This window comes from Bombyx mori, chromosome 14 (genome assembly GCF_030269925.1).
Source record: "Bombyx mori chromosome 14, ASM3026992v2".
NCBI lineage: Eukaryota > Metazoa > Arthropoda > Insecta > Lepidoptera > Bombycidae > Bombyx > Bombyx mori.
The window spans coordinates 9,393,130-9,405,787 of record NC_085120.1 but is presented as its reverse complement, the minus strand read 5'-3'; the positions used below and the strand labels follow the sequence as shown (position 1 = coordinate 9,405,787).

Here is a 12,658-nt window from a genome sequence, read left to right as displayed (position 1 = left end):
AGGATAAAATCCGGAATGAGATTATTCGACAGAGAACTAAAGTCATCGACATAGCTCAAAGAGTCAGCAAGCTGAAGTGGCAGTGGGCTGGCCATATATGCCGTAGGACTGACGATCGCTGGAGCAGACGGGTTCTCGAGTGGAGACCGCGCAGCGGAAGACGTAACGTGGGACGCCCCTTGGCTAGATGGTGCGATGACCTCCGCACGGTGGCCGGCAAGAAGTGGATGAGGAGAGCCGCAGACCGGGCTCAGTGGTGTGGATTGGGAGAGGCCTATGTCCAGCAGTGGACGACTGTGGGCTGTTGATGATGATGATGATGATGATGTGTGCAATTCACACGTGGTAGAAATGAAACATTCCAAAATTAAAATACAATTATCCTAAACGTCTTAAGTATATGTAAAATTTTGTCATTAGTAAATAATTGTAAGGTATATCAATTCACAGAGGGCGCTCTGTGAATTGATATTTTAATTTCACGTATAGTTCTAAATTAAAATTCACTACAAGAGCTTTCATACACACGTTAGTATTAAAAAATCTCACAGATGGCGCTGTATTAAATATTATGTATATTTCTGTCTCATTCTTTGCTGGCTTCATCCTACACATTTTTGTATTTGTGTCTCTTACCTGTCGTTTTTTCCGTTGCATCCGGTTTGAAATCACAACGATTCTAAAGAAGTTTTCACTTCAAAAAAAACATGGATCGACCCGAATCGACGCATGTGACATATAAATTCGTTAGTTAGGTATGAACTTTTTAAATGATAGTGTTTATGATGTATACTAGCGCTGGAATAGCACACACTCTCTTCTTAGCTATTAATCCTATAAGGTGGTGGGTTCAGCTTTCCTTATTCACCTCATCCATTTCGCCATCAATGAATTTCTTGTGGTTCAGCACAACATCTTTCCACATTGTCTTGGGTCTACCTCTAAGTCTCCGACTGGGAAGGTCGAGCTGTCAGATTACCTAAGTACTCTGGTGGCCTCCTTTATACGTGACTATACCCTCTCAGATTACTCTCCTGCATCATGTCGACGACGTCACGACCGCATACTAATTTTGTAAAATTTTAGATAGCTTTTAAAACACTTTACGTTACGACTTTACGGTTAGTTTTCTGTCGCTCACAGTTTTTGCAATTTCTGTTTTTATTTAATCGCGTGTATAAACTACTACAACACGGAGTCGTGTGGTTTCACGGATTTTTATACTAGCTCTCTGATGTTATGGACGAGAGGTTTCTCGTCGAACCCGTCGCTTGTGACGAAGAGTTCGGCGAGTAAACTAACCCATAGACACAGCCCACTGAGTTTTTCTTTCGCCGGATCTTCTCAGTTGGTCGCGTTTCCGATCCGGTGGTAGATTCTGCGAAGCACTGCTCTTGCTAGGGCCAGTGTTAGCAACGCCTCCTGGTTTAAGCCCCGACAGCTCATCTACACGTTAGGGTTACACTGACATAACCTCTCAAGGCTATCAGCTTAGGTAGGAAAAAATATTAACGAGTTTAGATTATTTAAGGAGCATTGTGGTAAATACGTAACGCTTGATACACGCCGATCTATCCATTAGTTTTAAAGGTGGCTATCTGTATTTTTTTGTTCGCAATGAATGTTACTTGCTGCCTAGTTGCCTTATTCTTTAACACGTATGTTTTATTCATGCTTGCGCACTTTGCAATAGGATATTATAGCGATGCATTTACCTGGGTATTGTTTATACCTCTCAGCAATCATGCTCGATTACAAAAGAATGCCTTTGGATAGCCAAACCGAATATGTAATACGCCTATTTATTTTTGTTATAATGCCGATTCATTTTTTTTAATGGCTTTTGTTGGACGAGCTCGCGGCCCACCTGGTGTTAAGTGGTTACCGCAGCCCATAGACATCTACAACATAAATGCCTCCACCGCTATTGAGACATGAGTTGTAAGGTCTCACTTTTAATAGTACAACGTCTGCCCCGCCCTTCGAGCCGAAACGCATTACTGCTTCACGGCAGAAATAGGTAGGGTGGTGGTACTTACCCGTGCGGACTTACAAGGCTTCCTACCACCAGTTAAATACATCGCAACTTATACTGATATTGACGGGTGCAGTAATAGACGATCAAGTTTGTTAATTTTCATGTACCGTCCAAATATTATAATCGAAGCTATATAACAGTTTATCTACGGACTTTAAAAAAAAACTAAAAGACAAATAGTTTTTATAATTAATAAATATAAAGACAGCCGTTATTTAATTTTCTGCACGAGCTAAAATATTTAACATCCGAATTATCATTAAATGTGATTTTTTTGAAGCTGAGCCTTAGAGAATTGAGAAACGTCGTTTTAGAACTATAATTGAAAAAAAAGGATCGAGAATAGACTCGGCGGAGACTCGGATCCGGGTCAGTGCATTGCGTGTGCCCTCTAAATAACGTAATATGGGTCACAGTACTCACAGCATTGCGGGCCGCCACGCTTGCAAGATGTACCGAAGAACAGTATGGTGACATTTATCAAAGTTTAATCATTCGAACAAATAAAATATTGTTCTCATTATATCATTATTGCCATCGGAAGTATTGGTTCTGATATAGGTTTTTTTTTCATTAATATTCTTTTAACAAACTGATTTGTTAGTGATGTTATAGTTATAGCAAATCTTTAAAATAACGTCTGCGACATAAAATGATCTAGAAGTCATTGTCAGTCAGAAGTATATTATTATAATAAGTAAGCCGAGTTATCGTAGACATAATATAAACCTTCAAAAGACATTTTATAATCATATTCATTAATTATTTGTGTAAATTTTTACGAAAAGAATACATATATTCTTTCCCCATATTATTTAAAACGTAATATAAGTCTATTATCTGAGAAAGTTTCAATGGTTCTATGAAATATACTCTTTTACAATAATTAAAGTTGTGGTACTGTTTTTAGTTAACCGCGTAATAACAAATTATCTGAACTACAAAAATAGAGCGGTTGCTAGGGGCGCCCGGCATCACGAAACGATTCCAACAAATTGCCTGGCAAATAAAACTACATAATATACGATACTGTATTACGTTTGTCGATACCAATTAATATTATATGGCTTGGGTGCGGGGAAACTAGAGAATAGTGTTGTTATAAGGACAAGTACCGCTAAGATAAGCAAAAAGTTAAATAAAAATGACATTTGAAGCTTACAACGATTTCAGGCGCCGTTATGAATTAATATGATCAAAATGAAAACAAACTGAATCATACGTTTTCTATTTTAGTCAATGAAACTAATTTAGTCAATGTAAATCACGGACAAGTTCAGCCACCTCACTCTAGCTTTGACTCGAGACACGAGAATGGCTTTCGTAGACGCTTTTGTGTTTTTAAAAAAAACATTCGACTCAATAAATCAAATGTTTAAAAGAAAAGAATCCAATCTCAATTTGATGAGCAATTTGATGAGCACGTGGTATTTTGGGTAACAATATATTTTTAACCATACATGCGATGCTCTAAGAAACTTCGGACACCACTGGCCCGCCGCCTTTTGAACATCGATGAAATTATGAAAAATAAAAATCTTACGTTACGGACGTTTTTTCCCGGTTAGGGTACCCCTCCGCATCGTCCCATAAGGAACTTCGTTCCAAAAACTAACTACTGAAATATGTTACAAATGAATCGGCTAAGCCATGTTAGAACGCACACCATATTGACAGATTAAAATTAATTAAATAAAGACCACTCCCGAAATCATAGTGGTAATTGACAAAAAGTTGAAAAGCTTTACTAGAAAGAGTCCAAAAAAAGTTTTTGAAGTGAAACTTCCTTATCGGCGTTGGAAAAAAATTTACCGTCACATTTTTCGGTTACGCGTCACATTTTTCCGTTACGCGCCATCTTTTTTGTATTCATGTCTATGATAATAAAATCCTTTTGTTTAAACTTTATCTAATTTAACTTTTTTGTATTCATGTCTATGATAATAAAATCCTTTTGTTTAAACTTTATCTAATTTAACTTTATTTAACCAATTTCTAGAAAGTTGCATGTAGATCATTTTTCGAAAAATAAGGCCATAAAGAAGTTTCACTTCTTACGTGTGTACACTAGTACACGCACACATTTTTTTTTAAGTATCTTTTATACCATTGTCGTCGCTTTAACTCTCCAGAACCGACAGAATTTGTCTCTCTGGTCGATCGTAGGCTACTGAGGGATCAAATGTTTTTATATAAAATAATAAATAACGAGATTGATTCTAGCTATCTTCTTTCCCAAATAAATAAATAAAAAAACTAAGGGCGTATCGCGAGACTTATCTATGGCACTGGGGTGAATCGTCCGATCTTTTCCGATATTTTTTGTGTATTTTGCAAGTGTGCACCAAACGCTAATTTCTGACATGAAAGCATTCATTTTGGTCTGGAGGGCGGAACAGCCATTATATAATCAAATTTCGACCTCAAATTGCGGGGCAGCCGGCAACCACCTGTTTAGTGTACATAAACTTCAAGACTCTATACAAAAATAATTTCTTTCAAACTCTTTTATCTCCTAAGTCCGCTTTAAGGCCCTAATAATAAAATCTTGCATAATTTTCCTCAACGATTTATAGCATCTTAAAAGATTCATAACACTTGGGATATTACGCAGCGGCTTATAAATCAGTTAAATGACACGATTCCTAGAAGATATGGGTTTAGCTCAGATATTTCATGAACTAGTTCACGGCTGTAAAACAATGTGTATCACTTGACATAGTGTCTGTGTGCCAAGTTGACGAAAACAGCGGTGGTCTTATCTGAATCACCGTTTTTTTATGACTTATTTTTCTTGTTATTCAAAGGGAAGTCGCTCGATTAAGCAACGGAATGAATCTAATGGTTTTGATGTAAATTTTATTATGTAAAATGTGATATCACGCCAAAACATCTACTATTAATAGTAAACTATATATACAATGTTTCCCTCAAGCATAGACACAGTCCATTGAGTATCTTGCCGGATGTTCTCAGTGGGTCCGATCCGGTGGTTTCCGTGAAGCACTACTCTTGCTGGGGCTAGTGTTAGCAAATTCTCTCAGGTTGAACCCGTGAGCTCACCTACCGGTCCAGACGTAGCTGAAATAGCCCCTTAGGCTACCAGCGAATAGGTATGGAAACAAAACAACGACAACTCTGGTTAAACTACCACAACTTTGTCTCTAAGTTCGTATTCATCAATATCGGTCCTCACTCGGAATGGTAGGTTATTCGTTTTTTAATGCAATAAAATCTTTCCTTCACGTCTCAAATTTACCTACGGATCTTGGGCCAGGGTATAGCCGGCTCGTGTAAACAAAATATCGAACAAGATCAACATTAACCAAAGATTTCGATTGCTAAAAAACGTTATCCCGCAGATTGTTATGCTCGCAAACTAAAGTAGCGCTACCCAATCTATTTTGGAGCTCGTAAACATTACAGCTTTGTTTGAAACGCGAAATAAAACAACGGAAAAAAAACACGTTCTCACAATTACCGTTCTAGAGCTATGAGAATGTATAGTGAATTTTTGTTATCTGCAACGCGAGATGAACATTGTTTTTGCCTCTAATAATTTCGGTATCGGCTTACATTTCGAGTGGTGCTCTCACGGATCCAATGTTTGGCAAACATCCAATATTTTTATAGGTTGAACTTTAAATTGCGGATTCCGTACTTAATGGTAACTTAGTCTGGAAAGGCTATGGCCTACATTTATAAATTACGTTCAAGAATGAGATCGAGATTATAGACGGAAAACATCTTCAGTCTTCATTTCGTACGTATATAGATCAAATCTTTCAGATTGATCACGCGATATTATTTAAAATTATAAAATTAATATTTAAAATTCCCGTGAAATATCTGAATGGGAAGAAAAATGGGATGGAAATAATAAATGGGAACAATATCTCAATATCTCTAATACGGGCAGTCCGAAAATAATTTACTATAGCAAGTGTCTTGGCCTCTTGAGTGTAACTAAATTCTTATCATATATCATGACTCCGCTAATTTAAAGTTATTAGAATATGGATACCGCATGCTCCCTGTATATTTCTGATATCGCATGAAGTACACGCGAATGTATTCAGTCAATATATCAGTCGTCTAAGATCATACGAACAGTTAAAAGTATTTGAAAATCGATGAAGCACAATAATATCAATAGCCACTTATTTCTGAGGTCTGTCAACAACTCTTGTTCTATATTAGGTCATATAGAACGAGGTCAAGGTCAAACAAATTTTATCTTCTAATGCCGTCTCTCAGGTGCCACAAGCGGTATTAGGGAAGCGCAGTATTTTTGGAACGAAGTTCCTTTTGGGCCGATGTGAGGGGGTACCCTAACCGGCAAAAAAACGTCCGTAACGTAAGATTTTTGTTATTTATGTATAGTCTCAGTATGATGGCTATACAGTGTCTAATGATAGTCTACGTGATGACGGTAATTATTATTATTCATATAAATAGTTGTTTCTTTCTATATTATTATATATTTTTTATTGTGAATAAAATAAAGATGATAACTTTGTAAAGTATATTAGTTTTTTATTTATTTTTATCAATAAAAAAATCATAATAAAAAATGTATAGGTACCCGAATAATTATTTTGCTTTATACCTCGAATAGAACTTAAAATTTATATTTTTATAATAAGGTGTTACGTTCCTATCCGGTGTCTCACGAGACACCACACATCTTTTTTTAACGTAATTATTCATTAGTCACTTCCGTATTATCAGCGAGAGAATCCTTCCATTAGGCTGCGCAAGTCCACACAAAGTTCAAGGTTCATTCTTGTTCTATATTAACCTTAGTGCAGAGAGATCATTCAGGTCACGTATTTACGTCTGACATACAGGAAACGTGTGTGCGACATCCGCGTGTTAGCAGGGACTTAACACTACCTAGTTTTCTGTTCTATAAAACTGGTTTGTCTATCTTTTTATTGTGGTATTATGAACTTGTCGGAATTGGTACTGCTCTGCCTGTATCTACCTTGGAGCAGTTATACGTAATGCTACTTTCAAGTCGTGTTGATCGCTTCAATTAATAATAATAATAATAATAAGCCCATTTTATTTCCAAAAACAAAGAAAGAAAAAAAGAAAACACCTTATCAAATAAAAATTACAAAATTAAATTTAAACTTGTGTTATTGGAACCCCATTCAGGTATAGGCCTCCTCCAGCTTACTTCGCTTCAATTAAATACAAAAAATCGATTAGGAATCATGACAAAATTCTTTCTTTAAATTTCACAGCAAAACACAATAGTATATTATTATGATTATTCAAAGTGGTCGCTGTTTATGTCGCAAATAACGGGTATGGATATACATAGCTCATTGAATTAGCACATAAATTGTACGATCAAGGTCTACCGAATATGCCACAACGCAACGCAAATGTAAAATGGCCTCCAGATAGTACGGTTTCGTATTTGAGCTGGGATCTCGTTACTGGTTGTGCCGTACGATTGGAATTAATAAGAACAGCCTAATGCTATTAACATCACAGTTTATTGGTTCTAAGAATGAATATTCCACGGGCTTTGTATTCGACTTATTTTTGGATTAGATTTTTGTATTATTAATTAATTTCAGATCGCGTCTTCTAAACATAAACCTTCTTAGAAGCAGTTTTGTTATTAACTCTTTACAGCCAGTAGCTGGACTAACCATGGAGTCAGAATAAGATGGGAAATTTGTTTGACTTGTAACGACTTCTGTCTTCTTCTTTTTTTTTTCCTATTACCCTCTGCTGGGGTGTAGAGCTCGAATCAAATCCTTCCATTTACATAATTAGGCTTCTGTCGGCTAACACAATAAACCTGATGACGCTAGTTCTAATTATAAGATACCTCGCATAGATAGTTTCTCGTCGGCCATTAAGACCATTGGTCTCACAGTTTACAATGACGAAAGTTTATGGGTAAAATATTATATAATATAGTTTATTTAGGTCCTGGTGTTCACATTTGATTGAAATATATTTTTCTCTATTACAGACAAGTCCTGTCACACATAAAGAACATCCCAGAGCTAATTCTTCTAGGAAACGTCTCACCAACTGTCAGAAGGCTTCCGATCTTTTCTATCATGGTGAAGCATCCCCGGGGGACTTTCTTGCACCACAACTTTGTTTGCGCGGTTCTGAACGACGTTTTCGGCATCCAGGCCAGAGGGGGCCTCAATAGTAACTTGAATTACGGCTCCGATGTCCTGGGTATAGATGACCAATTGCTCAAGGAGTATGAGAAGCTGCTTGATGTCGAAGCGTAAGTATCATTTGACAATGAAGGCAGATTTATTCACCGTCTAGCTGATTTATTAGTTTCAGAAATCCAAAGGCACCTAATGTGAATGATAACTTACACGATCCTGTAATCTATACTAATATATAAATCTACAGTGGGCGGTGGTACGGATGTTCCGTTATAACTACTGAACCATGCATCCGATTGACTTGAAACTTGGTATCCATGTAGAAACTACATGTACTTAATGGATAGGCTAATATTTATACCAGTGTTGGACTCCTTAATAATAATGACAATAAATAATAATGTTAATTTTAAATGCCCAGCAAAGCGGGCGAGTACGGCTAGCAGTTAATAAAATTCAAGTTAATACAATTCCAGTGAACGCTACGCTATGATGGCAATTTTAGCTAAAAGAAAAACAATCACCATAGAATGTTCTAGAAGTTTAAAATACTGTTTTTTTTTCTGTTAACCGTGAATTGAATTACAAGGCCAAACACATTCGTTTAAATAATAAGTGTTAATAAATCACGGAGTTTCGTAAATTGTGTTTGCGTAAGCTACATTCAAAACAAGACAGTGGATAAACAGTTGTCATTTTATTTCAGTTTATTATCTTTAATACTGTAGAGTAGCTTAGTTTTTAAAATATCAATGGGTCAAAACTAAAAGACAAGCCTATAATATATTATGCTATAGAAACAAGGAATGCTAATGTTCAAACTACGGTTATATTCACGCTGGTCTTTGTAGGCTTGCGAAGAATTGGTTTGAGATTTTTATTTTTCTGACTACAGACAAAAGGAGATTGCTCGTGTCCGAAAACTCAGTAATGTGACGTCTCCAGAGGTTCCTATACACAACGAGCACTTGAGGCCTGGATTCTGCAGGGTTTCGCTACCGTACTTCATGTCGGAAACCGAATTGGCATTTGTTCTTGAAGCACTGAAGATGGTGGCCACTGAAGGTTGGAAGATTCTGCCGCAATACGTGGTGAACCCACAGACCGGACAATGGAAGCACCACACGTGTTCGGTTCTTAGAGACAAGAAATCTTTGTATTCAATGAACTTCAACACCGGTAAAATTTCGGTCAACGAAAGACGGATATCAGGTGAGTTTTGAAAAAAAAAAACCGTATAGAATATCACATCCGAAACCGCTAACTGGGAGATTATTAAAAAATCTAATGATAATAATAAAAAGGCTTTGCGTTTTTTTTTTGTTTTAAGGTCCTGGAATATTCCCGCAAACGTATACCGAGTGCTTACAAACTGCTCGGAATTTGTTCAACAAAGCTAGAAAACTGGCAATGAAATTTTCGTCAGCCGATCCGGAGATGACATTCAATCCTCGCATAGATTACCTACGTTGGTTTATGTTGCCCAAAGAGGCTCACGATCTGCTACTCGGGCGCTCGTCGAATGTAAAACACATAGTGCCATTTGATCCTTCCGGGTACACGGGAGCAAGAAAAAGCCTTCACGTTTCGAGATCTTCAATAACTTCCTCACCGATATTAGGATCGTCGGCAAGACATTTCAGTTTGTCTGCCATTGATGACTGCCATGTATTTAGACTGAAACAGAAGACCAAGTTTTATTCAAGAGAAACCAGCCTCCGGGAGGCACAGAAAGAGGAGGACACAGTTTCACGGCCCGTGCAGTTCACAGTTGGTGAATCCGTTTCACCGTTGCGCTTAGGACCTTCAAGGCAGCCTCTGCTGGTCCGATCCCGATGCTACAGCTTGGGCTCTGATAGCCCTCCGGTTCCGTTAAGTGCACAAACAAAAATGAATTTAGGATTGAAAGAAGCGAGTCCTAATAACGTTATTGAAAAGACTAGTAACTTCTGTAACTGCGGCAGTCAAACGGACCTATTTTCGTTGGACGATCCGCTGATCTCACCCGGAAAGTCATATCCGTACAGCACGCAAAGTAGCACGTCCATATCGGACTGTAGTCAAGTCGGTCGCAGCTCACCCACCACTTCTCTGACGTCACACACGTCGGAGGATCTCCAAGCGTATGTCAAAGAGATGACCCGAGAAATCGCAACGGAAATCAAGTCGGAAATACGTGAAGTAATCTCAAAGGTTGACGATATTCTCGAAAACTCCGATGCAGTAGAACAGTCTAATGCCAGCATAACTTCAATATCTAGTCAGAACGAAAAGGACTCTGTATCAGTCATAGATGTAACTGAGTATTTAATGGAGATGTCAAAGGAAATGGCTTCAGAAGTCAAACACGAGATAAGAGAGATGGTCAATCAAGTCGACGGAATGATATCCCCTGATTATTCAGGTAACTGTGCAAGAAGAGGCTCTCCACCTCAGACTGGTCGTAGAAGGGTAGGCTCAGGTCCAGAATTAGGTCTCGATTTAAAGAAATCTACTCAGTTCCTAAGGAAATGTCCCACCAGTCCAGTTCTGCCGTCGCAGTACGACGAGGAAGACAGGTTCTGCAAGCGATCACCTCAGTCGCCTAAATCGGCTCAGTGTACTCCTTCGCACGAGGCTTCAGGACCGAATAGCATTTCGTTTAATTCCAGCGAAACCTCTACTCCCGACACCATAATCCAAGTGGTCACGACGCAAAACTCGCCAAATCTCCCAAAATCATTAAGCTCGAATAAGTTGTCTGATGATGAGGTTTGCAACGACGCGACCTGCCGTCACTGCTGTATCAAAAAAACTTGGTGCCAAAACCCGTCGGTCAGTTCCCAAGATAGCGGCATCAACATGACCTTCACGGACACCGATACTTATTTAGACTTTGGTAAGCTCTCTTGACTGTTGTTTATAGATGAACTTTCGTATTGAATAACAAATACTTTGTTGGCTTTCGCGAACTTGAAACAATTCAATGTCAAGACGAGACGCGCTGACAGCGACAACGAGTGGTCACAAGTAAACAGGGATTTATTGCTTTCGTTCAATGTGTAAATTGATTTTGTCTGTTTGCTCGAATAATTTATTAGAGACCATTCATTGTGAATAATGCATAAGGTTCGCGGTGCATAGATATTCGAATGGAAAATAAATAAATTTTAACCGTGTTATTATTTAATAGATCCGGCCACGAAACAGGCGAGGAAGATCCAGGGAAGACTTCGCATGTGCCCGAAGTATGAGAAGAGTGAAGTGCCGGATATAATTGAGGGAGTTCCGGTGTGTCCAGGGGAACACTCAAGACAGACTGCCAAATATGAGACCACTGCTGACGGCAAAATCGTCTTTCAAATACCTGATGACGCGAATAGGAAGAATAGGTAATTTGACTATATTTATTTTTTTATTGCCTAAATGGGTGGACGAGGCCCACCTGGTGTTAAGTGGTTACTGGAGCCCATAGAGATCTACAACATAAATGAAGTGGTTACCAGAGCCCATACGCATCCATAATGTGAAAGCCGTTACCCACCTTGAGACATGAGTTCTAATGTCTCAGTATAGTTACAACGGCTGCCCCACCCTTCAAACCGAAATGCATTACTGCTTCATGGCTGAAATAGGCGGAGTGGTGGTACCTACCCGTGCGGACTCAAAAGAGGTCCTACCACCAGTAATAGAAGAAGTCCTACCATCAGTAAACTTAGATAATGGGTATTGGCGTTAAAGGTCTTTCCTGCCTATTTCTGCTACGTGGCAGTCAGATCTTCGGGCTTGAAAGGTGGGATAACGTTTATAAAAAAAACCATTGAGATAATGCTAGAACTCTGGACGGTTATCTACTATTCAGCGCTGGCAATGTTAATGACTAAAACAATACGAATAACAGTCCGTTCGTTACGTGTACCAAATAAATTCTAGTTCTTTTTATACAATTTTGTTATGCTACATTATATAACTGCATAAAATTCAAAATAGATGAAAAGAGTTACTCAATTTATTAGTGAACAAATTCTGAATGCGCTCTTTGATTGAGTTTTTAATGGACCCAAATCATTTGCATTTGAAAAAGTTTGGCGTGAACTCAAATGTAGTTCAGTCTGTCGTTTCATTTCATTCTAGATAAATGAGGCGTTTCTTCAAAGTTTGAACTATCCGTCCGATGATATTTCATGTGGCGACACTGTTTTTGGTTCATATTCTGTTTCTTCTTTACCTATTTCAACATTCGATTTGTTTGTATGTATTTATTTCACCTACTTGTACGTTCTGTCTACTGCAAAATCTCAGAATAGGGCCGTTATGACTATTATTATCATCGATGAGAGATGATTTAATCATAATTGCCATTTGACAAGACAAGTCTACAATATGCCTAAGGGCCTGGCCACAGCTACTGGCGGTGCGTTTTGCGGTGCGTTGCGAGGCGCGGCGAGCGGCGCTGTTTGCGGGGGTATGCCACAGCTAGACTAGT

The 12,658-nt window shown here is 38.3% G+C and overlaps 1 protein-coding gene across 4 annotated transcripts in view; it reads left to right on the top strand.

Moving 5' to 3' along the window:
- Positions 1–12,658, top strand: part of LOC101744503 (uncharacterized) — a 113,418-nt gene that overhangs the window by 89,712 nt on the left and 11,048 nt on the right. For all 4 annotated transcript variants that reach the window (XR_005245451.2, XM_038015344.2, XM_038015345.2 and 1 more), the window contains 4 exons: positions 8,037–8,306; positions 9,089–9,405; positions 9,524–11,071; positions 11,366–11,564. Coding sequence is in view for 3 of the 4 variants with exons in the window: in XM_038015344.2 (XP_037871272.1) it covers positions 8,037–8,306; positions 9,089–9,405; positions 9,524–11,071; positions 11,366–11,564 (2,334 nt within the window). In the remaining variant the exon portion in view is untranslated. The remainder of the gene's footprint in view (positions 1–8,036; positions 8,307–9,088; positions 9,406–9,523; positions 11,072–11,365; positions 11,565–12,658) is intronic.